Here is a 25423-nt window from a genome sequence, read left to right on the forward strand (position 1 = left end):
GTTATTGATTCACATTGAGCTTTAATAGTCCTCTAAAACCCCAAGATTTTTTTCAGATACTTTGATACCTTCCTACTCATGCATTCCTCCATCTTGTTTCTTGAAGTTGAATTTTTGAACCCACATACAAAAGTTTGCATTTAGTACTTCATTTTGTTCTGTGTAACCCAATGTCCTAATCCATTAAAATCTTTTTGAATCCTGTCTTCCATTAGTTTAAGTTTAACTATACATCATTGGCAAATTTGATAAGCATATCTTCCAAATTACTGATAGAAGGTAGGTAGTAGATGTGTGCAATAATGACCACAGGACTCAAGTCTGAAGTCTGAGTCAGCTAGCAGCAAAGGGTTTATTTTTCTTCAAAGAAAAGGACACCTCCAGGGGCGGCTAGGTGGCACAGTGAATAGAGCACCAGCCCTGGAGTCAGGAGTACCTGAGTTCAAATCCAGCCTCAGATACTTAATAATTACCTAGCTGTGTGGCCTTTGGCAAGCCACTTCTAACCCCATTGCCTTGCAAAAACTAACAAAAGAAGGCCACCTCCCCATTTTAAAGTAGCATTGGTCAGGGAGGGTCAAATATATAAGCTCACAGGCCTCTTTTAATAATAATAATAATAATAATTCTACCTCATTCCCTACCATTGAATGATAAAACAAGCTCACAATCTTTTTACCAACACTATCCAACCAAAGCAAATTCAATCCTTATTATCCTAATTATTCATAACTAATCTCTATCCTATTGAAAAGTTGTGGTTTTCAGTCCCTTACTACCATAATTTTTCATAGCTAATCTATACCCTATTAAAAGTGATGTTTTACAAAACCTCATTATGCATTTCCTTTGACCAAATTTGCAGATATTCATTCAGAGAATCAGTCTAGTTCTTCTTAAAATTGTCTCATTTCCCAAGAATCACAGGTGCTATGGAAACCAGACATTTTTTTTTTTACTTTCCTAGTGAGCCACAGCGATAAGAGGTGCCGAAAGTCATTCTAACCATTTGTGTTTAAGAACATTTTTATGAGGAAACTTCATCCCATTTCAGATTTTTTTCCAAATTGGCATAAAACTATCCAACTAGTTCTTATTTAAGACAACTACACTATTATAAATTCCCCATATATACCCTCTACAAGTATACTCTCCTTATGTACACTCTTCTTACTGATAAAATTTAATTTTTCTGTGAAAATACACTCCAACTTTATAGAAGAAAAATTTTAATGATGCCATTCCTTTTTGACATTTCAGTAATTTCCTCTGATTTGAATTAATTTTAATCCTCTGACTATACAAAATCACATTCTGGAAAGATGTCAGGTTTGGACAGAAATTTCTAGGCTCCCCATATTTCCTCTATAAAATCTCCACAAAATAAATGAAGAGCAGCAAAAAATCCAAGGGTTAAATCAGTAGTCCTAAGATAACTTGAGAGGACCTGAGAAAAGACAAGGGCTCCAAGGGTTGAAGTTTGAAATAAGTGAAGCATAAACACCTCCAGGCCAACTCCACTAACTCAACAAACAGTAGGCCTTGAGTACAGCTCTATTGGAAAACAAAACCTAGACCTCAAGAGGTTTTACCTCAACTTTCACCTCATTCATGACCTCAAGAAATTTCACAACATTGAAACATTGATCCTATTTTTTTCTTGGCAATCATGACGTGACCTAAGGATTGGGAGTGGGGGGGGGGGGGGGGGCAAAGTGGGGAGGAAAGAAGAGAGAAACAGAGACAAAAAAAGTGTTCAAAGGCAAAGTCAGAAAAAGTCAAACACAGAAAGAGAGATCGAGAGAGTTTTTTCACCGTATCCAAAGGTCTCATTATAAAACAAAGTTTCATGACTCAGGAAATAGTATCATCCGTCCCTCACACAAAAGAGGAAGTATGATAAAAAAGGCTATGTGGAAATTCTTCTTGTAAAACTAGTTTCATCTGGAAGAACTTTTCATTTCATTGGATTCCCAATTACAACTAAGGAGTGCCTTGAATTTTAATAGTTTGTTTTAACTGGAAATAAGTGCTTGGCTTCTGGATTTTTAAGAAAAGTAATAACATACCGACTGTAGCCAAAAATCTACTTTGTGCTAACAAGGTAAGTTTATTGAGGCAGTTCGTGGATAAATGTTTATATTGTTTGATTATGTAGTGATTGCTTTCCTGATATCTGGTCTCCTAGGATTGCAAACAAAAAGTGTGGTTAAGATTCCTCAGTTTTTAACTTATCCTGCATATCAGGGTTATGGCAGAAAATAGAAAAGAGGAAGAGGAGAAGATTTGTGAAAATAGTCATCTTGAAAGAATATCTGGCTGAAATCAGAGTTTCTGTAATTCTAAAGTCCCTCTGGAGTCCTGCTTCCATGTGGGATTAGTGTCTCTGTCAGTCTTAGTTGGACTCTGAGGGTCTGCTCTTCTCCGCATTTCAGCTCTCAAAGTCTAGTGTTTGTTAGGTTTCCCTGAAATCTGTGACAGGCTCTCTTCTCTGATGCCAAGGACTATGCTACTTAAAAATGTGTTTGTGGTTGCCTGGAAAGAATGTGTCCCTGTTCCCTGCATTCACTACCTATGTACTTCCATGTCACTGTATTCTGTGACCACTTTTCATATGGAGATTGAGGGTTTCATGTTATTAGTACTGATAAACTCAACTTTTTAAGGAGCCTCCGGGAAAGATTTCTTCCACTAGCAAATGACATTGTTGCTTTCAATTCAGAGAAAGCTCCCTTCACACTTGAACTTAGGGTTAGCACATCTTTGCACTCCATTATCGTATTATATTACCTCATTACTTCTAATACCTGCTTCCCACTTTTATTATTTCTTCATTATAAAGGATAAAGGATTTCCAAATTACATTGCAATTAGAGCTCCTTTCTTTTTTGGGCAAAGAAGTCTTATTTAATTAGGAGACCATGGTCAAACGTGTTGCAGTCATTGGAGCTGGTGTGAGTGGCCTGACCTCCATCAAATGCTGTTTGGAAGAAGGCCTGGAGCCCACCTGTTTTGAGAGAAGTGATGACATTGGGGGGCTGTGGAAATATACTGTGAGTATATGATCTCCCTTTTGATCTTCCCTGTAATTTCATATGTTGATACAACTCTGATAATTGTAGGACTAAGCCTATCCTATGAGAAGATCTTATCTCTTCCTGTCTTGTAAAAAAAACAATTCGACTCCACTTACTAGCTGAGTGACCTTAGAGAAGTGGTTTGACCTTTCCAGGTCTGAGTTATTTTATAATCTCTTAAGGTCTCTTCTAATTCTAACATGCTTTGATGTGGGGATTCTATGTAAACTCAGTATGAATCAACAAATAGATGGATATGTGTGCAAGAAAAAAGAGCTCATCTCATAAAGTAATAAACAGAAGCATAATAGTCAAAAGGAGGGAGGTGACAGGTAATATTTGATAGGTTAACCTTCCAGTTAATCCCTATAGTTAATCTTTACTGAACAGGTCAAATCTGGAATATTATCATCAAACCTCTGCTCAACAGACAGCCTGGTCATCAGATTTTCCTTGGACTAGTGCCTCATTAGATATGGGATGTGGCATTGAGTTGACTGGGATCTCCTTGGAGACAGAGTAACAGTAATAGTAATAGCAATAATACATTAACAGAAATAATAGCTAGCACTGATGTAGAGTTTTGGGCAACTAAATGGTAAATTAGCTAGAGGGCTAGGTCTAGAGTCAAAAAGACTCATCTTGAGTTCAAATCTGACCACAGATATATCCAAACTGTGTGACCCTGGGCAAGTCACTTAACCCTCTTTGCTTTAGTTCTTCATCCATAAGATGAACTGGAGAAGGAAATGGCAAACCATTTTCATATCTTTGCCAAGACTCCAAAGGAGTCACAAAAAGTCAGACAAGACTGGAAGGACTAAACAGCAAGATGAATCATATAATAGCTAGCAATGATGTAGACCTTTAAGATTAGCAAAGTGATTAATGAATATTATCTTATTTGATCCTCACGACTCTAGTTGGTAGGTACTACTATTATTTCCATTTTACAAATGAAGAAACTCAAGCAGACTGATTTCCCAGAGTTGTATAGCTGAGACAGAATTTGAACTCAGGTCTTCCTGTCTCTGTGTCCATTGTTCTATACTGTGTCACCTCATGTAATATAAATCTAGGTAGTGCTTCAAGATTTATGGAATACTGGGCTTATAATAATTCGATGATTTAAGTAGAAACTCATACAAATACAAAATGAACATCCCTTTCTGGGAACCTTTCCATCATCCTTCTTGGAGTCAATATTAAATTCTGCTCGCTCTCCTTCCCTCAACTCTGAAAGTTGACTTTCCCACTCCTTCAGGAAACCTCTGGACATGGAAAGACCCAAGTCTACAGATCTGTGGTGACCAATGTGTGCAAGGAGATGACCTGTTACAGTGACTTCCCCTTCCAGGAAGATTATCCCAACTACCTGAACCATGCAAAGATGTTGGAATATCTTCGCTCCTATGCTAAGCACTTCGATCTTTTGAAATACATTCACTTAAAGGTAAAAAAGAAAAATCCTTAGCTATTGAGAACTGGAGGAACAGGTGTTACTTCAGGCAGCAGGCCAACCACTTCGTGGAAAGGAGAAGACTGAGTAAACTCCTGAATGAAATTCTCTCCTGAATGTCTAAGAGGCACAGGAGATCAAGAGGGTTGTTCTCTCAGATTTCAGTAGATTCATGCTTAAACTGAATCCTTCCTGATCTCCCCTTTTAATCTTTTCTTTTCACCCAGAAATCAAGAGTAGAATTCAAATGGGTGCACTTCCCAACAAATTCTCTCTTTCTTGATTTCTTTAACTTGCTTGGCTTGATAGTTTAGAGAACAGAGCACTGAATTTGGACTACTTTCTACCCCTGTAACTTTGTGTGAGTCACTTGACCTCTCAAGACTTCGGTTTCCTCATCTATATAATGAGGAGCTTGGACAAGACATTCTCTAATATTCCTTCAAGCTCAAAATTTATGATCCTCTCTATAATTCTTTGATAGTAAGGAAGAAGAGATGCTTTTGCTAGGGAAATTATATAAAGTCTTTCCCTTACCTGTGCTAGTTTTTTTGAGTGAACCTTTCAGACCAACACAGAATGAAAGTTAAGATATGGACAAATTAAAAGCAAGGATACTGGAATCAGGTAAATTTAGTGACCATGAACATTTACCTCACTCACTAAGTCTACAGGCTATGCTAATAAGTAGGGAGGTATTTGTATTCATTTCTTTTCCTCCAGTATAATGTTCATGGGTGTTAACTGATTTGCTAAAATGTTGAAGATGGGGCAGCTAGGTGGCTCAGTGGATAGAACCCTGGAGTCAGGAGGACCTGAGTTCTGATAGTTTCAGATCCTTATTAACCATGGGAACCTGAGCAAGTCAATTAGCCTCAATTGCCTTTTTATAAGATGACTTCTTTATAAAATTATATTTGTGTGCAAAGGTGTTCTGGTAAAAATTCAAACATTTCAAAAAAATAGAATCAGGATGCACTTTTAAATTTAATATGCATTACAGACATTTTCTCCATGACTTTCTTAAGTCCAGATATTCAATAAAAACAATGTTAAGTCCTAATCTGAGGCAGTGGGCAATTTTCAGTTTCAGTTCACATTGAATCAAGGTGTGTGACCTGTCAGTAAATCCTGCAATTTTCTTTACTGAATCCTTTAGGCATGAGTTATTTCTATGTATTTCCCTCTTGTTAGTATCATTCTACTGTGACTGGAGAACAGCAGCCAATCTCAGGTTTGGAGCTTTTTCTTGCAACCATCCCAATGTATAATGAGTCTGCCACTGAACCCACCACAGGGAGAAGGTCTTTCTGTGCTTCTTTTCAGACGACTGTGCACCGTGTGACAAAGCGTCCAGACTTCTCTGTCTCTGGTCAGTGGGAAGTGATGACAGAGACAGAGGGGAAACAAGATACAGCTGTCTTCGATGCAGTAATGATCTGCACAGGGCTCTACTTGAATCCTCACTTACCTCTGGAATCCTTTCCTGGTGAGTTGGTTAGTGTGGAGTCTGAACAGAGGAAGGTATTTTGCAAAATAAATACAAACAATAGAACATATATACCGTTAATCTATGATTTTCTAGTCAATATACAGGGCAGAGATTCTTCACTATGGTTTAATGACTCATTTTTGTCTGTTTTGACTCTACTGATCAAATTCATCACAAACTGGAGGCAAAATAAGACCTTGCAAAAGTATCAATTATTATTCAAAAGTAAGGCACTTCTAGTGGTCATCATCATCAACATCATCATCACCAACTTTGGAATAGTAGCAGTTGTAATCGTAATGACAATTTAAATGATCCAGAAGCTCTGAATCCCTCCTGTTCCCATTATGATTGTCAATCATGGTGGACATCTTTGCCCAAACAGACCAGGCAGGAGAGAGTGGTTCTCTGCAGGAATGATTCTCAATCACTTTGTGGGCACCATAGTTGTGTGGGTAAAAGTAATAATGATTGAATTGTGGGGAAATGAAATACTTAATGAAATAAATTAAATTTATTTAAATTAATGAAAATGAAATATGTCATTGTTTGACTCTAGTCTTACATGACAAGAAACCAGAGTTGTATGACTTAGAGATCAAACTAATTTAATGCTTAATTTAGAACTCCACATCATACTTATCCCAGAAAACTTCAAGAGCCCTAAAGACTGATGTTTGAAATTTCTAGTTTCCAGAGAAATATATTTTTATGAATCTGGATGAAACTTAATCTATGTACATTATTTGGAAACATTTTATGTCAGCCAGTCAGGAGATTGTTTCCTTGCTTTAAATCTATATTATAAAAGGCAGTTTGGCCAAATAGCTAAGTGTAGAGTCAGGAAGACCTGTGTTCAAATTATGCTTTCAATGCTTACTAGTTGCATGACTATTAGCAAATCTCTCTGAGTCTCTATTTCCTTCTCTGTAAAAGAGTAAATATAATAATACCTGTGGTACATATCTCAGACTGTTGTTGTGAAGCTATAATTAAATAATGTATCTAAAGTGTTTTTTATATGTTTAAGTAAGAGAAAGTCAGTACAGGGTAGTGGACAGAGTGCGGAATGTGGAATCATGAAGATTTGTCTTTGACTCCTGCTTCAGTCTCATTGACTGTATGACTGCAAAGTCACTTAAGACCTGGGGACCTCAATTCTCTTATCTGCCTATCTCACAGAGCTGTTATGAAGATCAAAAGAGATAATGAAAATATAGTGCTTTGTTAATCTGAAAGCACTATATAATAGTGAATTTTAATTATTACAGTATAGTAATGGTAAGTTGGATAAATGATGTCTTTTTGGAGCTATTAAAGAAATTCTTTCTCTGAAAATTCCTCTTTAGCCCCCAAAGCCCTGCAAACAGTTAATAATGACTTTACAACTGGAATTAATTCTGAATGTTGTCTGTTTCCCACATAGGCAATGTCTAGACTATTTCTCCTCTTTACCTGGAAATAACAGGCAATAATGACAAATGACATCTGATGTTTGTCCTTTATTTTTTCAAAGAATACTGTCACATTGAGTAGGTGTTGCCAATGCAAGCACATGAATTGGATTTGAGTAGAGGGGTACTGGGTTTAATCACCAGCCTCACTTTCTCCCCCAGGGTCATCTGAGCCAGTGACCAAATATGAATCAGAACAACTGAACATGGTTCTGGATGTGAAGTAATCAGGATTAAGAGACTTGCTCGAGGCCTCACAACTATTAAATGGCTGAGGTCTGATTTGAACTCATATCCTCCTGACTCCAGGGTCAGTACTCTATACACTGTACCACTTAGCTGCCCATCTATATAAGATCAATAGAACCTTTTAAATTTTGTCACTTTTTATTATCAGTTTAGTCAAGAGACAAGGAGGCAAGGCTGCTGTCTTTGGAGTCAGGAAGACATGTATGTAGTAAGCCTCATCTCTAATAAACAAAATCTGTAAGAATGGGAAAACACCTTAATCTTTGAAGACCCAGGCAACTATTTAATACCATTAAATGGCAGGTTTGACAGCTTGCACCAATACAGAGAGTGCCCACAAAGAAGAGTTCTAGATCAGAAAAGAAAGATCTAGACCAAAAAAGAAAAAAAAATTAGTCAAATGCCCTTTAACTATTTTAATAGATTTAATCCAAACTGTACAAAATATTTTTCCCTCAGTGAAGTAGCTGATTCTTTTGAATAGACTGACTAAAGGGCTGTTTAGTGATATCATTGAATCAGTCATAAAACTCAGTTCCTTAAAATCAGTCATTGTCTTACAATAAGAGTTGATATTACATAGCATTTTATCATGTATAAAATGCTTTCTAACAATTCCTTTGTGAAGTGATTGATTAATAGGGTTAATATTGTTATCCTCATTTTACAAATGAGAAAACTGAGCTCAGAGAGGATAAGTGATTTTTCCACCATTCTTGGGTTACTACCAAAACCATTGACACTAGAATTAAAATCTAGTCCATTCTTGTGACTCTAAGTTCAATGTAATTTCCTCATAATACACTACTCTAGTGGGAAATTTGAAACAGTTTAGGACACTATGCAAATTTAAAATATGCAATATTTATATTTTTATAGTTTTCACAACTTTAATAGTGTCAAGAATAAACTTAAACCAGGAAGTCACTCTCCACCCCATCCTCAACAATGGGTATATATATATATGTATAAATATATATATATATATATACATATATATATATATGTCCCTTCTCAATCCCTGCCTGACTCCACACTAAGAAACAACCTATACAGAGGTGAACTCATTTTACACAGGTCCTCATTCCCTGACATTCAGTATCCCAGGATCATTGCCTTCCCCTCTTCAAGGTGGTATTCAGGAATCTCTCTTAACCCATGGTTAATTTAGAGTTCAATTCAGATGTGCTTGGGCAGCTAGGTGGCATAGTGGATAGAGTGCCAAACCTGAGAGCCCAGAAGACTCCTCTTTCTGAGTTCAAATCTGGCTTCATATGCTTACTATTTGCCTCACTCTCCCCATCTGTAAAATGAGCTAGAGAAAGAAATGACAAACCACTCCAGTATCTTTGCCAAGAAAACACCAAATGAGTTCACAGAAGTTGAATATAACTAAAAATGACTAAATAACAACCCCAGATCTCTTTTTAAGCTGTGACAAAATTGTGACAAAACTGTAACAAAACTGTGACATAATTACCCACTACAGCTCTGCTACACAGAATATATATTTGGTTCATCGTTTCTAACAGAGAACTTTTGGTGCCTCTCTTTTGTTTCCACTGATAGTGTTCCTAAGCACTCTACCCTTAGTTATACCTCTTCTTTTCATTTCTCACAGGAATCAACCTGTTTCAAGGTCAGATCCTGCATAGTCAGGAATACAGGAGCCCAGAAGCTTTTCAGGGCAAAAGGGTCCTTGTGATTGGTGTTGGGAATACTGGTAGTGATCTTGCAGTGGAACTCAGTCGTGTGGCATCTCAGGTACCCTGATCTCGCTAAAAGCTCCTGGATTTTCCCCACAAGTCTTTGTTTTGGAATTGTAAAACATACAACATAATTATAATTTAAGATGAATACACCCTGGAATTTCTCAAAGACACTCCTATCTAGACCCTAGCTTTCCAAAAAATAGCAAGTTTCCACTTGCAGAATGGGTATGTCTTTAAGGAGCGTGTTAGAAAAAATATTCTTGATGGGTAGACATTAGGTGGGTAGCAGAGAAAGTTCTTTCTTGCTACTCTCTGGTTCCCAGACAAAAGAATTTGAAATTTAGATTGCCCTATGACCTAATGTCAAAAGATCTGAGTTCAGCCCCTCATTCTTGCTACTAATAAAAGAGAATAGGATTTTAGTGTAAGAGTTCAAGTATCTTATCCTATCATTTTGCAGATGAGAACATTGAATCTCAGAGAGATTAAGTAATTTGTCCAACACCACACAGAGAGTAAGTGGCAAAGTCAGAATTCTATTCAGATATTTAGGCACCAATTGCTATATTGTTTTTCCATTCACTACTTAATTTCAAAGAAACAAATGTGAAGAGGGAAATCAAAGTGAGAAAACTAGCCTAAATTGCTTTTAAGTTACTGTAACTCTAAATATGATCCCAACTTTGAATCTTTAATCATATATAATACCTAGATGAAGACTATAAACATATATACATGTACATAAATTTGAATTTAGATCTAGTATATATTTTCTCAAAACAATTCATTAATAATTCTCATTTATAAAGTGCTTTAAGATTTACAAAAAGAGGGGCAGCTAGGTGGCACAGTGGATAAAGCACCAGCCCTGGAGTCAGGAGCACCTGGGCTCAAATCCAGTCTCAGACACTTAATAATTACCTAGCTGCGTGGCCTTGGGCAAACTACTTAACCCCATTTGCCTTGCAAAAAAACCTAAAAAAAAAAAAAAAAGGATTTACAAAAAGAGATTGCGTCAAACCAATGCTCATACTGCTAATAGATATTGTCTCTCAACTCCAAGATCAAACAGTATTTCCACTATACGTCATTATATTTCATAAATCTATAGAATAAAAGGTAGAAATGTTAATATTGCATACCTTAAATATTACATTTCTTTTTTATGATGCTAAGCCAAAAAATTGTTAATATAGGTAGACAGGGACAGAGAAGTGGTATAGGATAAAGTGTTTTCCAAGTTATTTCTTTTATAGAAACCGGGGGAAAAAAATATGTGTTGGATAGAAATCTACTGGTAAATATTTAACAACCATATCTCCAGGGACAAAAAAAATGTATGCAGAACATATTTTTAAGTTTAATTTCCATTATTAACATTTTCTCCAGTCTCCATAATTTTTTCAAGTCCACACAATCAATAAAGTAATAAATAAAACCCTGACTGATAGCATTTAGCTATTTCTAAGATATAAATGTTAACAATGAAAATTTTACAATCAGTTCTCACTGGATGGTACCATTTGACTCTAAATTATCTCTGGATATAATTTGGACCTGTTTTCATTGATATAGGCAATTTTTAGATGAGGAAATTCTCTCTATCAATTCAGGATCAATTTTTTCTATGTAAGTAGAAGTAAGGAAACATTTTAGAATGCTAAGAAGCAAGGTGAGTGAGTCACCTATGGTCACACAAACAATAAATGTCATAGGCAGAACTTAAACCCAGATCTTCTTGTCTCCAGTCTCAGTTCTCCCTTTTCTATGTCTTGGATGCCTCTTATCAAATAAATAATATTTGTAAAATAATAATGGGAAGAGCAGCTAGGTGGTACAGTGTATAGAGCACCAACCATGGAATCAGGAGAACTTATATTCAAATCTGGTCTCAGATACCTACTAGTTGTGTGACCTTGGGCAAATCAATTAACCCCAATTAGCTCCAAAAAGAAGTCTAAAAATTCTTCTGTTCACCTATATACACCAGTGTTTCAATACAACTTCCTTTTTTAATTATTTCAAGATGTAGCTGAATTTGCACCATTTAGAAATGTTGCCTAGAAGATACTTTAAAGATCAGCTCATCTGATCAACAACTGATGAGATTTCCACAGGAATTAAGTAGTCATAGTAGGGTTTTGATGGCTTCAAAGTCAGCACTTTCTGCACTCTATGGAATTGCCTCTCAAATGAGGAAATTTCAATATATCTCGCTTCTAAAGCATGAAATCTCTCAAAGACAAAACAATTGTAATGATTCTATGGGGAGATGGAACATAAAATGACTAACACTTAATCCTGCTTCCCTTTTAGGTGTTTCTCTGCACGAGAAGTGGTACCTGGGTCCTTAGCCGTCTTTCTAAAGATGGTTACCCCACTCTTATGATCTTCTATACAAGATTTTATCATATGATTTCATGCATGTTGCCTTCATTCATGAAAAACTCAATGATAATGAAACAAATTAAAAAATGGTTTAACCACAAGAATTATGGTTTGGGTATGCCTAAGGGGTAAGCATTTTAAAATAAAAATATTCAATTGCAGAAATTTTTTAATATCATGATATTATGACAAGTTAACATTTATATTAAAATATCAATATTTTCATCATGTTACTATTAATTAGGTTGATCAAAAATACTTGGAGTTAAGGGCTCTAGGGACTAAAAACTAAAAAAAAAGTTTAATTAGGAAGTTTAGAAGGATACTTGGCAGATTGGCTTTATGTCAAGTTGGAGAATTCAGGAATTTAAATTTTCTTTGAAAAACTCTAAGATAAATTGACTCTAGGAGTAAAATATGTGTAGTACAAGTGAACTCAAAGAGATACACATTCATCTATGACTAGCAGGTATCAAATATCAAACGACAGGAACCAAATACTCAATTCCTGATTTCAATGTTTAACCTTAACCCTAGACCTTAATTTTTTCAACTATAAAATGAGGGAAATAGACCTAATGGACTTTGAGGTTTCTTATTGCTCTAGATTAATGATTCTATAAATAGAAATAAAGGGGGTATGAACTTCTCGAAGGAATGGCATATATTGTCCGGCTAAATAACCAACTACTTGTAATGAGCTCTATATCACTCAAATGAGAATATCATCTAAGGAAATGTCAACATTTAAAGAATGACTTTTATTACAACCTCAGTCTATTTCTTCATTCCCACCCCCATGGGAACCATAGCTCCAAAATCATACTGGAAATAAATGAGAAATCATGATTAAATATACAATTTTTCCAGGAACCCAATGATTTCAAAGTAAATCAGTCATATGGGTGAATATCATTATTGATCAGTTGTTTTGAAAAGTATTTAGTACAAAGGATGAAAATGTATTTTTTTATTTTTTTTAAAGAACTTCATTCCACAGTCCATTTTCCTTTAGACTTATTTTGTTTCCATTGAGACTCTATTTCCACTTGGGCTAGACTTCATCATAAGGACCTAAACAGATTTTCCAATTAGCTAATCCTTGGGAAGCAGCTACATTATCTTTTTTCAGAAATGTACAGTTATAGGGACAGCTAGGTGGTGCAGTGAATAAAGCACCCTAACCCTGGAGTCAAGAGGACCTGAGTTCAAATGTGACCTCAGAACACTTAGTAATTACCTAGCCGTGTGGCCTTGAGCAAGCCACTTAACCCCATTGCCTTGCAAAAAACTAAAAAAAAAAAAAATGTACTGTTATCCCTTCCACATCACAAGGGTTAGGGGAAGGTGCCCCAGCATTCTAGAAAATGCACATAAAAATTTTTGACCCTCCCTTCATACCAGAGAAGAGATGACTTTTTTTCTTTTTCTTTTAAGGAGCGTTTTTTTTGTATCTTATTGTAAAATTTGGGTTGTTTTTGGTCATAGGTTGTGTGTTGTCTGCTGACTTTCACATGATGTCTGCAGCTTCCACAAAACTCCTCCAAAATTCCCATTTAATTTCTTATGCCAAGCTGCAAAGCCATGGTGGAGAAAGTCATGATGTGAAGGAATAAGCTGTTTTCCTAGAGAGTAATTTTGTTTCTAAATTTATAATGAAGAAATCTCTGGGGTGGGGCTTACTGTTGGAAGTAAGAAAAGAAAAAAATATTCATCTTAAATCTATAGAAAGTTACTGAATGGAATATTTTGACTAAATAGATTTGTATTCATACAAATTGGCAATTTAACATAAATTTCCATAAATCATCTGGATACTTTTGTATCTAGTCCTGAGCAGTTATCCAGGGTCTAGCAGGGTACCTGACTCATAGTAGGGGTTTAATGATTGATTGATGATTGATCTACTTACAAAATCAGCAAGTGAGGTTTTTTTTTCTCTTTGCTTCTATATCAAAGGCAAATGCTAAAGGTGATTATAAATGATGAGCTGCCAAGCTATATCCTTTGTGGTGCTATCACTATTAAAGCTAATGTGAAAGAGTTTACAGAAACCTCTGCCATATTTGAAGATGGCACAGTGGAAGAGAACATTGATGCAGTGATTTTTGCTACAGGATTCACAGTCTCTTTTCCCTTCCTTGAAGAACCTACAAAAAGTCTGTGCAAAAATATGATCTATCTATACAAATATGTGTTTCCTTCTAACCTGGAAAAGCCAACAATGGCTGTCATAGGCCATATCAGCCTTAAAGGAGCAATCTTGCCATGTGTAGAACTCCAGGGAAGATGGGCCACAAGAGTCTTCAAAGGTAAAGTTATTCTCTTGAAATTAAAAAATTCTTTAAAAATTACCTAATTCTGCCTGGCAGTTATCACTTCCCTGACTATATAAAACCAAAGAATTTTTGTTTAAAAACATTTAGAATCTTTATAGAAATAGGGTGACAGGCAAGTGAATTTTTTTCCCTTTTTTTTTAAAAAAAAATCCTAAAATAAACTTTCAAGCAATAAGACCTTTCTTTGGGTCACTATCTTACACAAATTGTGTTTTGGTATAATCCAGATAGAATCTGAATAATTTTAAAGGATTTTTGGATTCTGTGTGACATCAGTCTGAGATGATATTTGTGACTATAGAAATAAGATCTTACTTTGGTGCATGTTCAAATTTTTCATGCTGATTCAAAATTTGGGAAACCTAAGCAGTCTTCCAGACAAGACAGTTCTATTTTTAGAAAGAGTTAGGGTGGGAACAATGAGAATAATAAATACAAGGGAGTCAAAGGAACTGGTTTCTATCCCAGCTCTGTTATTTAACATAGAATCATAGGTTTAGAGGTGAAAGGGATGTGAAAGTAATGAAATCCAATCCCTACAGAGAAATGAAATGACTGTCCCAGAGTCACATATCTACAAAGTATCTGAGGTCTTCCTGAGAGAAGTCTTCCTGATTTCAAGTACAATTTATCTAGATACTATGCCACTCTTGTGTGAACTGGAATAAATTACTTTATCTCATCAAGCTACAGCTTTTTTAACTGTAAAATAAAAAAAAAATGAACCAGATGATCTTAAAGGTTCCTTCTATCTCTAAATCGATGATTCTAAGGTTTTATAGTATTTCCAGTAAATTGGTGTGATGTCCTTATTCTTAGTCAAGATCAAAGTTCATAGTAGCAATGAGGGTCAGACTGGAATGAGCGGAATCTGGAAACTAGACAAAGACAGTGTAAGGCAGATGAACAAGGAAGGTCCCAAAAGCAGGTACTAGAAGGAAATTTGAGCAGATGACTGCGGTTTTTACAAAAGGGCACCTTTAAATGGAAAATTGGTCAAAGTGTCAGGGGATATGGCAATCAGCAAGAGATTGTCTTGGCAGGGGAGGGCAGGCAAATAAGTTGTGTCAAGGAATTTCTGTTAGCAAATAGCAGACATCCAAGCAGAGGAACTGAGGTATTCAGGAGGAGTACCAAACAAAGTAGACTAGATAGCCTATAATCTGGAAAGAGAATCTTTACTACTAACAGGGAGATAGCACTGGAACTGGCGATGGAGATTGATCATAATTATACTACACTTGGGAAAAGTCTAGGGAAATGAAGTTAAGATATCACAAGGACAGTTTCTAGGATCAATTGGTTTGCCTCTTTAAAATAATTATATTTAGCATGGAAAAAGTAACTGACTTTAGAATCTTAGTTTAAATTCAGATCCTGCTTCTAATTTCTGCTTAACCTTGGAATAAGTATTTTAACATCCCTGAGTCCTAGTTTTCTCATCTGTATAATGAGGGTTACATTAAATCTCTTTTAGAGATTTGCTTCTAGACTTAAATCCATGGCACTACTCTATAATTAATTTTAACTGTTGTATAAACTCTTAGGATAACAGCTGAATAGGCCAAGGCTTGCACTGGTATCTAAGAAATATTGAAACCAGAAGGCTTTTAGTATTCTGACTAAATTTCTCCTGTGGAGAAGTTACACAAAAACATGAGAAAGAGTCATCCAGGATGAGAAAATATGGATAGATTATGACCTACACTGGTAAAAGGAGTATCCACAAGAATGAGATTACTGATTCACTGAAGTATTTAACTCTGGCAGCTTTAGCAGACATGCTCTGGAGAATTGTCTACAATTAAGGAAAAATCACACATTTTATTTTTGTTATAGGATTATGCAAGATACCTCCAACAAATCAATTGATGGAAGAGGCTATCAATAAGGAGCAGCTTGTCAAAAGGTATGAAATATTTCCCTCCATTGAGACAACTAAGTGAAAATTTTTTTCACAAAATAAATTTTACATAACAAAGTCCTTTCCATGATTCATAGAAATGATATTTTTTAAATATTAAAATAGCTTTTGTAGGTAATTATCTCTTTGAATCATATTCTATACAAGTCTATCTTAAATAAAATTTGTAGTTGCCCAGACTAGAAGAGGACTCTGTGTTGAGTTGACCCTTAGTGTTTGCTGTAGACTTAGATCTAGGTTCGACATATATTCAATGCAATAATCCTGTGTAAATCCCTTAGATTAGAAGGCCTAAGGAAAAACTTCCAAATAATTGAACTATCACAAAGTAGAATGGATTCTCATGGGAAGAAGGATTAGGGAAGGCAAGGGAAAAAACATGTATTAAGCACCACTGTGCATTCTCCAGGATCAATGGTTTTTAACATTTTCATCAATGACGTAGGTGGCATACCTATCCCACTTAATAGAGATAAATGGAAATTCCTAAGCTAGGTTAAAAGAATTGGTTTCTAAATCATGAGATTAGCAAGTCATAATGAATACAGAAACTCATCTGAGAAAAATATCTAGACACTTTAGAGACCTTTAAACTCATTATAGGGACAACAGGATAGTGTGCAGTGGATCGTGTGCCAGGCCGGGACTCAGGAAGAGCTGAGGTCAAATATGAACTCAAACATTAAGTCACTTAACAAACTTGCCTTGGTTTCCTCATCAGTAAAATGAGCTGGAGAAGAAAATGGCAAACCATTCCAGTATCTTTGTCAAGAAAATCCCAAATGGGATCACAGACTTGGACATGATAGTAATGACTAAACAACAAAACTCATTATAAAAAATGCCCTTAAAGGGGCGGCTAGGTGGCGTAGTGGATAAAGCACTGGCCCTGGAGTCAGGAGTACCTGGGTTCAAATCCGGTCTCAGACACTTAATAATTACCTAGCTGTGTGGCCTTGGGCAAGCCACTTAACCCCGTTTGCTTTGCAAAAACCTAAAAAAAAATGCCCTTAAAGGCATATTTAAGCATATTCTGGGGGTTTTCTACTTTCTACTTTTCTAGGTCTTTATGAGTTACCAATTATATCAGCAGTGTGGAATCTCAGTGTACAAAACTGGAGAGAGCTTAGTTAAAACACATCTAGAGCACTGTATTCAGTCCTGGCCAACACATTTTAGATAAGATATGGATCAAGCAGAGAATTGCTAGAAGACAACATCTAGGAGCATGAAAGACCTCAAGATTGTGCATGTAAGTTTCATTTGAAGGCAGTGGGAATGTCTAGCCTTGGAAAGAGAAGATCTAGAAAAAAAGTAAATTTGATTTAACTTACATAACTATGAAATGGGGGCAGATGCACCTGCCAACAAAGACTAAGATGGCAGCAGGAAGTGAGGTTGCAGTCACACTTTCATAAAGTTTAAAGGTTGTAGAAGAAAACAAGATAAAAATGCAGAGACAAGTGGTGAGAGGGAGATATGGAGGCAGATGGTGGGGGGTGTTGAGGATAGGGTAGTAGAGGAAGACAGATAGAGGTGGGTGCTCATGTTCTTACTGCAGAGATTTACATCTCATGGGACCAAAATGCCCCATCTGCAGGGTCAAGATGATTTTCCCTGAATCGATATATATCACCAGGATGTAATTTTTTTGATTATCATAGGCTTTACTTTGCAAATTATTGTGCTTTGATCTTTGGAACAATCTATATGTGACTTCTAGGCCCCCCTGAATAATCTTACTTCCTGGTGTTGTTAGTTTATACTGGTTACTTATAAACTGATTATACTGACTAAAGGTAGTAGTGGGGTGGTCAAGAGGACCAGAACAAGATACAATTTTAACATTAAAGTCATTTAAAATATTTGAAGGGCTGACTTGTGAAAAGGCTTAGATTGGCCCCAGAAGACAGAACAATGGACTACAGGTAGGAGTCACCAAAAAACCCACAAATTTAAGCTTAATATAAGGAAAAACTCCCCAAAATTTAGAACAATCCCAAAGTTGAATGGGCTTCCAGAGAAGGAAGGACAAAGAAAGGAAATTTGTCCTTTTTAAGTACCCACTTATGTGTCAGACATCATGCAAATATTTACAAATATACTTTAAATTGCTCCTTACCCTGCCAATTAGGTACTATTGTTATCCCTGTTTTATAGTTAAGGAAACTGAGACAAACAAATATAAAGAGACACACAGCTGGTAAGTATCTGAAGTCAAATTTGAGCTCAGATCTTCCCAACTCCAGTCTCAGAGCTCTACCCACTACACTACCTAGACACCTCGAGTCTCCTCTTTGGAGATATTCAATTAAATGCTAGATGCTGTTGGTGCTTGTCATTTGTTCTCTAAAAGGACCAATGATATCACAAGGGCGGTGCCTTGACTGGTGCATGGCAGAGCTGCATCAAAATCCAGTGGCAAGACAAAGGTCAAGATGACTGGTGTTGGCCCAAAATGCAGTAGGTGACCTTGGCCTTTCTATATTAAGGTCTTTCCCAGGTCTCAGTTTGTCTGAGCCCAAGCCCATTCAATAACTGAAGGCTAGGTAAGAACCAAGACAAAAAATGACCCAATTTACCATCACAAATATATCAGTCAAGGAGAAGAAGACCCTCAGAGTAGCTAAAACAGAAAAAGTTCATATTCACACTCATGCTAAGCTATCAAAATCTAAAAATGAGTCCCAGAAACTTGGCCTGGGGCTCTTACTGCCCTTTCAGTGAAGACCAGAATGATTTCAATTTAAAGGCATAGTCAAGTAGCCCCACTTAAAACACAATGGGCTCTTTAAAAAACTATTTTTCTAGAGTTATATTTCAAGAAATCAAAAATGAAAACTATGCAGTACAGAAAGTAAACTGTTCTAGTTTTTTGAAAAAAGGAAGAAGGACATTAAGAGGAAGAAGATGAAGAAAGAGAAAAGGAGAAAGAAGAAACAATAGCAGCATTTCCCAATTTCAGTTCAAAATGGCAACTACTACCACCCTCAGATAACACAATAAAGACAATTATTAAAAACCTTCTCCAGGGCGGCTAAGTGGCACAGTGGATAAAGCACTGGCCCTGGAGTCAGGAGTACCTGGGTTCAAATCCGATCTCAGATACTTAATAATTACCTAGCTGTGTGGCCTTGGGCAAGTCACTTAACCCTATTTGCCTTGCAAAAAAACTTTTAAAAAAACCTCCTAAAAATCTGGTTCACAAATTGCACACAATTTCCATAAGAAAGTAAGTTTAAATTTAGACTATCATAGTAATGAGGCATACATGTAAGAAATATATGTGACAAGATCTAACTCACATCACCTACTCTGAAAGTCTTCTCTGTATAGAGAACTCATGCAGAAATTGTTGTTATTGTACCTCCTTCTTATTCCTCCTCCTTCATTCTGGAAGAGGACCAATGTCAGTTTGAATGGTATAGTCTCCTTAAAGGCAGAGACTATGGTTCATTTTGTCTTTGTTCAAATCCCATCTCTGACTTACTGGCTCTATGACCCTAGACAAGTCACTTAATTTCTCCATAAACTAGTCAACTCTCCAACAGATACAGAGAATGTAGATACCCACAATGATAGAAGTTTCCTTATCTAGGCATTATCTATATGAAATCCCAGGACTTTCCCTATCCAGTATCTCTATTTGCACTATATATTCACTGTGCCTTGAACTTCATAAGTGATTTAAAAATACTTGTCGGGTAGATTATTATGTTGTATCAAGAATTCTTTTGAGTATATGGATTGAATTAAATGGCTGCTGAGGTCTTCATTACACTTAAATACTATATTATATAAGGAAACTGATTCTAAAATTAAGATTCCATTTTCTAAATTCTTTGGTCATTTCTGGTTTTTACAGAAAAATCTAGTAAGAGCTGAACTAACAATTTTTTTTACCATCAAAAGCAAATTCTTGATTTATTTTTAATGAAAAGAAAAGCAGTATTTGGAATCCAACAACACCCACCAAACCAACACTTTGAACTTTCTAGGAAGTCTCATTCTTTTTTTCTGATAGTATAATAGGTTTATGTCTACAGGAAGGACTAATTTCTAAAGTGGTCACACTTTCTCCTCATAGTGAATTCATATTACTAAAACAATGCTTGAAACTGCTCCACTAATTTTACCTCTTTGCCATTTTTCTCTCCTACCCTATACCTGTCCCCAATTCTCAAAATAAATCTTTCTTCTTGCTCTCTCCAACAAAACAAACCAAGTTCCCTACTCTCACCCAAGAAAACCATTCCTGTCATGTTTTGGTTCTTGAAATTGTATGGAAAAGGAGTTGAGAAGTTTGAGGAGGAACTGAACAACAAAGGATTTACTATCTTTCCTTCTTTTCTAAGGGGCATTATTATGGATCCTGCCAAAGAGAAACCGGACTACATCACCATCTTGGATGAACTTGCCGTTTGCATAGGAGCAAAGCCTAGCATTTTGTCCCTGTTCCTTAAGGATCCCAGGCTGGGAAAAGAAGTTTTATTTGGTCCCTGCACCTCTTACCAGTACCGACTGACAGGACCTGGGAAATGGGATGGAGCCAGAAATGCCATTTTGACTCAGTGGGACCGTACCCTCAAGCCTTTACAAACTCGAATTGTTGCTGATATTTCTGAGCCTAGTGCTGTGCCTCATTGGCTAAAGATCTGGGGTGGAGCATCTCTGCTATTTTTCGCTGTTCTGCTTGCTTATAAATCTTCATTTCCTTTAAGATTGACTGGAATTGGTGAACTGAAGAATAGACTTCCCACTTACCTAGCTGGGAATTGGCAAACATGAATAACATTTCTGCAACAAAAACTCCCTTCTACCTCTTCTCCCTGTCCACTTCCCAAACCCTTAAGGCAGGAAAGATATAGGCAGGCCTAGAACAAAGAGTCCTAGGTTTAAAAAGCACAACTTGTCTTCCCCAAACTCTATTTCCTTGATTAGAAAGCTTGGTAACCCCTATAATCAATAACTTCGGCCTTAACCCCTTCCTTGGCTTTGTCAGCCCCCTCCACTTGAGCAAAGACTTTCAGTACTGACTTCATTCAAGTCTCTTGTCCCATTGCACATGTAACTCTAAATGGGACAGAATTGAATAGGCAAATGTCATGACCCCTTTGGTCTATTCTCTGATGGTTGACACAGTATTATTTCTCCATTTACTTTCTATATAATCTCTATTTTCTTGGCATAATGGATTATCCAACAATCCCTTAAATTATCACAGAAGGCAAAACAATTGTACTGGACTGATTTTATCTTTCTCATTCTACCTTATCCCCAAACTCACCAAACTTCCTCATTGCCACTGAGGTAATAATCTTTCCAGACTAAGCTATAATAGCCTGCTACCTTCAGTTTCTCCTCTCTTCTATCTCCCACAAAACTAACTGCTCCCTTACTCAATCTAAACTACTGAGTCCAAGATTTAAGACCCTCCAAAATCTCATTCTACCCTAATTTTCCAGCCTTATTTCATATTAAATGGTATAATATATTCAAAGCACTTTTCAAAGCTTAAATGACTCTATAAATTTTAGTTATTAGATTTCTATCCATTAGATCAGAGGATGTTAATGTGGGTCCCCTATGCTTTTTTTATATTTTGATATATATTTCAATGTAATTTCTTAACTTTTGATCTCATGAATTTTATTTTATGCATGTATGAACATGATCATGGAAGTCTATAGGGTTCATCAGTGGAGTCATCTCTGTCTCTCTCTCTCTCTCTCTCTCTCTCTCTCACACACACACACACACACACACACAAACACACAGAATCCCTGCTTTAGGTACTCTAAATTTCATTCAAATATGACAATTATTTCCCAAATTCACCCTTTCATGAATTTGCATAAAACCATCTGCCATACCTGAAAGTAAATTCTTCCTCATCTCAGCTTTAATGTAATTTTATCATCCTTCAAAGCTCAGTTCAGGGATCTTTCAAGATTGTGCTCAGTTTTTAGTATTATATGTGTTATAAATATAGGCATTTTCCCAATCACTGTACTTTTGTCCAGCACTTAGCACATACATACATATTATACGTACATATATTTATATGTAGCAGTGTACTGGAACTTCAACCAGAATAAGCCTACTTGTGTGTTACTCAGATTCAGACCCAGCTCAATTACTTGTAGATCTTAGATCGGAAGGGCAACAGTAAGACATTTCCCTGAATTTCACTTTTTTGGAAGCACAGAGAATTTATGGGAACCCAATTAGAGTTGTCCCATATATCCTAGAACAAAATATTCAATAAATATTCAATATTCCTGGGGCAGCTAAGGTGACGCAGCGGATAAAGCACCGGCCCTGGAGTCAGGAGTACCTGGGTTCAAATCCAGTCTCAGACACTTAATAATTACCTAGCTGTGTGGCCTTGGACAAGCCACTTTAACCCCATTTGCCTTGCAAAAACCTAAAAAAAAATATTCAATATCCCCCCCCCAAAAAAAGCAGGAATAGGATCCTATAATTCACAAAAAAAGATTGAAAGAATAAGCAAATTTTAAAAAACACAGAAAAAGTTATTATGGTAACAAGGCTTTTGAAGATACAAATACCTAGAAGAGGATAACTCCAAAGCATCTGCAGGCAATACCTAAAAGAAACACATGAACAAACTTGACTAGCTTTTCTACAAGAGATGAGTCAAGAGGGTTTTTCATTTTTTCTATAAATGAAATGAGAACACTAAAGAAAAAAATTGGAACTGAGAGAGTATAAGAAAGAACTGGAAAGGGAATTAGCAGCTTGACATAAGAGATACAAAACTTTACCAAAGCAACGAATTCCCTGAAAATTAGAATAGTGCAAATAAAAGTTAATGACTCCACCAGAAAATAAAAAATATTACTAAAAGGGAAAAGACTTTTTAAAATAGAAGATATAAGATATTTTGTGATTAAAAACAATTGATCTAAAAAAGAGATCCGGGAGAAATAATTTAAGAATCAAGTAACTAAAATCCAAGACTAATAAAGCAAAAAACAAAACAACCCCCCCCCAGATATTATATTTAAATGAATTTTTTGAAACTACCAAGTTCTCTTAGAACCAATGAATAAAGCAGAAATAGAAAAAAAAATTAGTCACCACCTAAAAAAATTTTTTAAACATGTTCAGTGTGGAAATTTGTTTTTAACTATACAAGTCTGTAAGGGGGAAGATAGATTAATATTGATTTTAAAAATTAATTTTAATTTAGAAACTATTTTTAAATAGCCTTAACAGCTTGCTGGAGATGAGAGTAATGCTGTGGTTCATCAACTCATGTCTAAATTATTACCACAATATAGAAGACATTAAATTTAGGCCAATTCCTCATGCTACATATCAAGGTCTAAACAGCTACTTATCTTAAATATAAAAGGTCACAAATTAAACAAATTAGAAATGTGGTGAAAATTGCCTATTAGAGATGATCAGAAAAGATCAAATGAAAAATTTTGATTCAATAAAATTAAAAATCAGTGTTACACAAACAAATCCAAAACAGCTTTCATTAAAAAGAAAATAAGTGGGAAGGGGGGGTGATGTTTTGCAGATAATATATGTATCATTTCTAAAAGATAAGAAATCAATTCAAATTCATAAGAATAAGAGCAATTCCCTAATTGACAAATTATTGAAGGATATGAACATACATTTCTCAAGAGAAGCAACTCAACTGTTTCAGGCCATATCTTTAAAAGATCACTAATAACTAGAGAAATTTAAATTAAAGCAATTCTGAGATTTACCCCTTAAATTGGTCAAAATTTCAAGAAAGAAAAGTCAAGTGTTAGAGAAACTGTGAGAAAATAGGAATATTGGTGTCCTATTGATAGACCTGTGAATGGTAGACCTCTGAAAAGCAATTTGGAATTATAATTTAAAAAGTTACTAAAGAGTACAAGCCATTCACTCTATCTATTCCACCTCTAACTCTATACTAAAAGGTCCCATGAGTACAAAAAACGATTATAGCAACTCTTTTTGTAAAGACAAAGAGGTGGGACCTAAAGGAACATCTATCATTTGGGGGATAGCTGAACAAATTATGATTTATTAAATGTGATGGAGTACCATAATACTATTAGAAATGAGAAAATTGATGATTCAAAGAGATATGGAAATGCCTGTATGAATTGATACAGGGTGACGTGAGCAGAACCAGAAAAACAACTTATACTATAACATCAGTATTATAAAATAGACTATTTTATGAACTGTTGCAGAATAAAATAAGCAATTTATAGAATAAAAACAGCATTATAAAGTAAAAAAAAAAACTTTGAAAGCCATAATTATGATCAACACATTGACTAGCCTGAAAGAGGGGTGATGGATTTACAGTGCAGAATGAAATATAAATATAACTATAGATGATACAGATATAGATGGAGATGGAAATAGAGATGGAGATGGAGATGGAGGTGGAGATAGATGTAGCTATAGAAGTTCATTTAGCATGGTCAGTGAAGGAATGTTGTCCTTTTTTTTTAGGTTTTTTTCAAGGCAAATGGGGTTAAGTGGCTTGCCCAAGGCCACACAGCTAGGTAATTATTAAGTGTGTGAGCCCGGATTTGAACCCAGGTACTCCTGACTCCAGGGCCGGTGCTTTATCCACTGCACCACCTAGCCACCCCTGGAATGTTGTCCTTGACTCAATTTTTGTGACAAGAAATTTGTTTTTCTTTTTCCAATAGAATAGAGAAAAAGAAAATATATTTCCTTTAATTTAAAATATATATATATATCTTATTATTTAATGAATTTAATGAATTTGTGATAGAAATAGCAGAATGGTTTTTTTAAATGGTTTTTAAAGACCTAATTAGACTACAAAATTTCCTCATAATTTCATACAAAAATCAAAGGTGCTTAAATTTATTCATGGCTAAATTTCTAACTTGACCCAACTCTCCTGAGTGAATTGTCATTCTCTAAAGCATTGTTAGTGCAATAAATATATCAACATTCACTTAGGGCCTTTTTTCAGGCCTTCATATCTTGGATATCTGGCATCTATAAGTTGGGTCTATAAACAATTGCTTAGGACTAAAATGGGTCCTAACAAATATAGCACCTTTTGTAAGGAAGTAAACACTAGATCAGAATCTTGATTCTAATTATGCTCTTGCCTATTCCAAGATAAACAGTCATGTACCTTCGAAGATCTTATCAAAAGGATAAGGATACAGACAGGATCTAGTTTTCATGACATGGTGAAAAAGCTCCCTTTACACAGATAGGTGAATGCCTTCTCTACAATTTATAATCTAAAAGAGTTAATTGTATAGCACTGAAGTTACATGACTTGCTCAGGCGTACATAAT

The 25423-nt window shown here is 35.7% G+C and overlaps 1 protein-coding gene across 3 annotated transcripts; it reads left to right on the top strand.

Annotated features, from left to right (window-relative positions):
* Positions 1–1782: 1782 nt before the first annotated feature.
* On the top strand, positions 1783–24618 carry LOC141512785 (dimethylaniline monooxygenase [N-oxide-forming] 4-like). 3 transcript variants are annotated; one of them, XM_074221997.1, is made up of 9 exons: positions 1783–2104; positions 2899–3053; positions 4342–4530; positions 5863–6025; positions 9353–9495; positions 11760–11959; positions 13791–14143; positions 16010–16079; positions 20450–24618. In XM_074221997.1, exons 2-9 carry the CDS (start codon positions 2922–2924, stop codon positions 20880–20882), a joined length of 1683 nt encoding a protein of 560 aa, XP_074078098.1. In that variant the 5' UTR covers positions 1783–2104; positions 2899–2921; the 3' UTR covers positions 20883–24618. The 3 variants fall into 3 exon arrangements, with proteins under 3 accessions (XP_074078098.1, XP_074078099.1, XP_074078097.1); XM_074221998.1 differs by having other exon boundaries at positions 2916–3053; XM_074221996.1 differs by having other exon boundaries at positions 1784–2104; positions 2843–3053.
* Positions 24619–25423: the final 805 nt, after the last annotated feature.

The sequence above is a fragment of the Macrotis lagotis genome, chromosome 2 (assembly GCF_037893015.1).
Source record: "Macrotis lagotis isolate mMagLag1 chromosome 2, bilby.v1.9.chrom.fasta, whole genome shotgun sequence".
Lineage (NCBI taxonomy): Eukaryota > Metazoa > Chordata > Mammalia > Peramelemorphia > Peramelidae > Macrotis > Macrotis lagotis.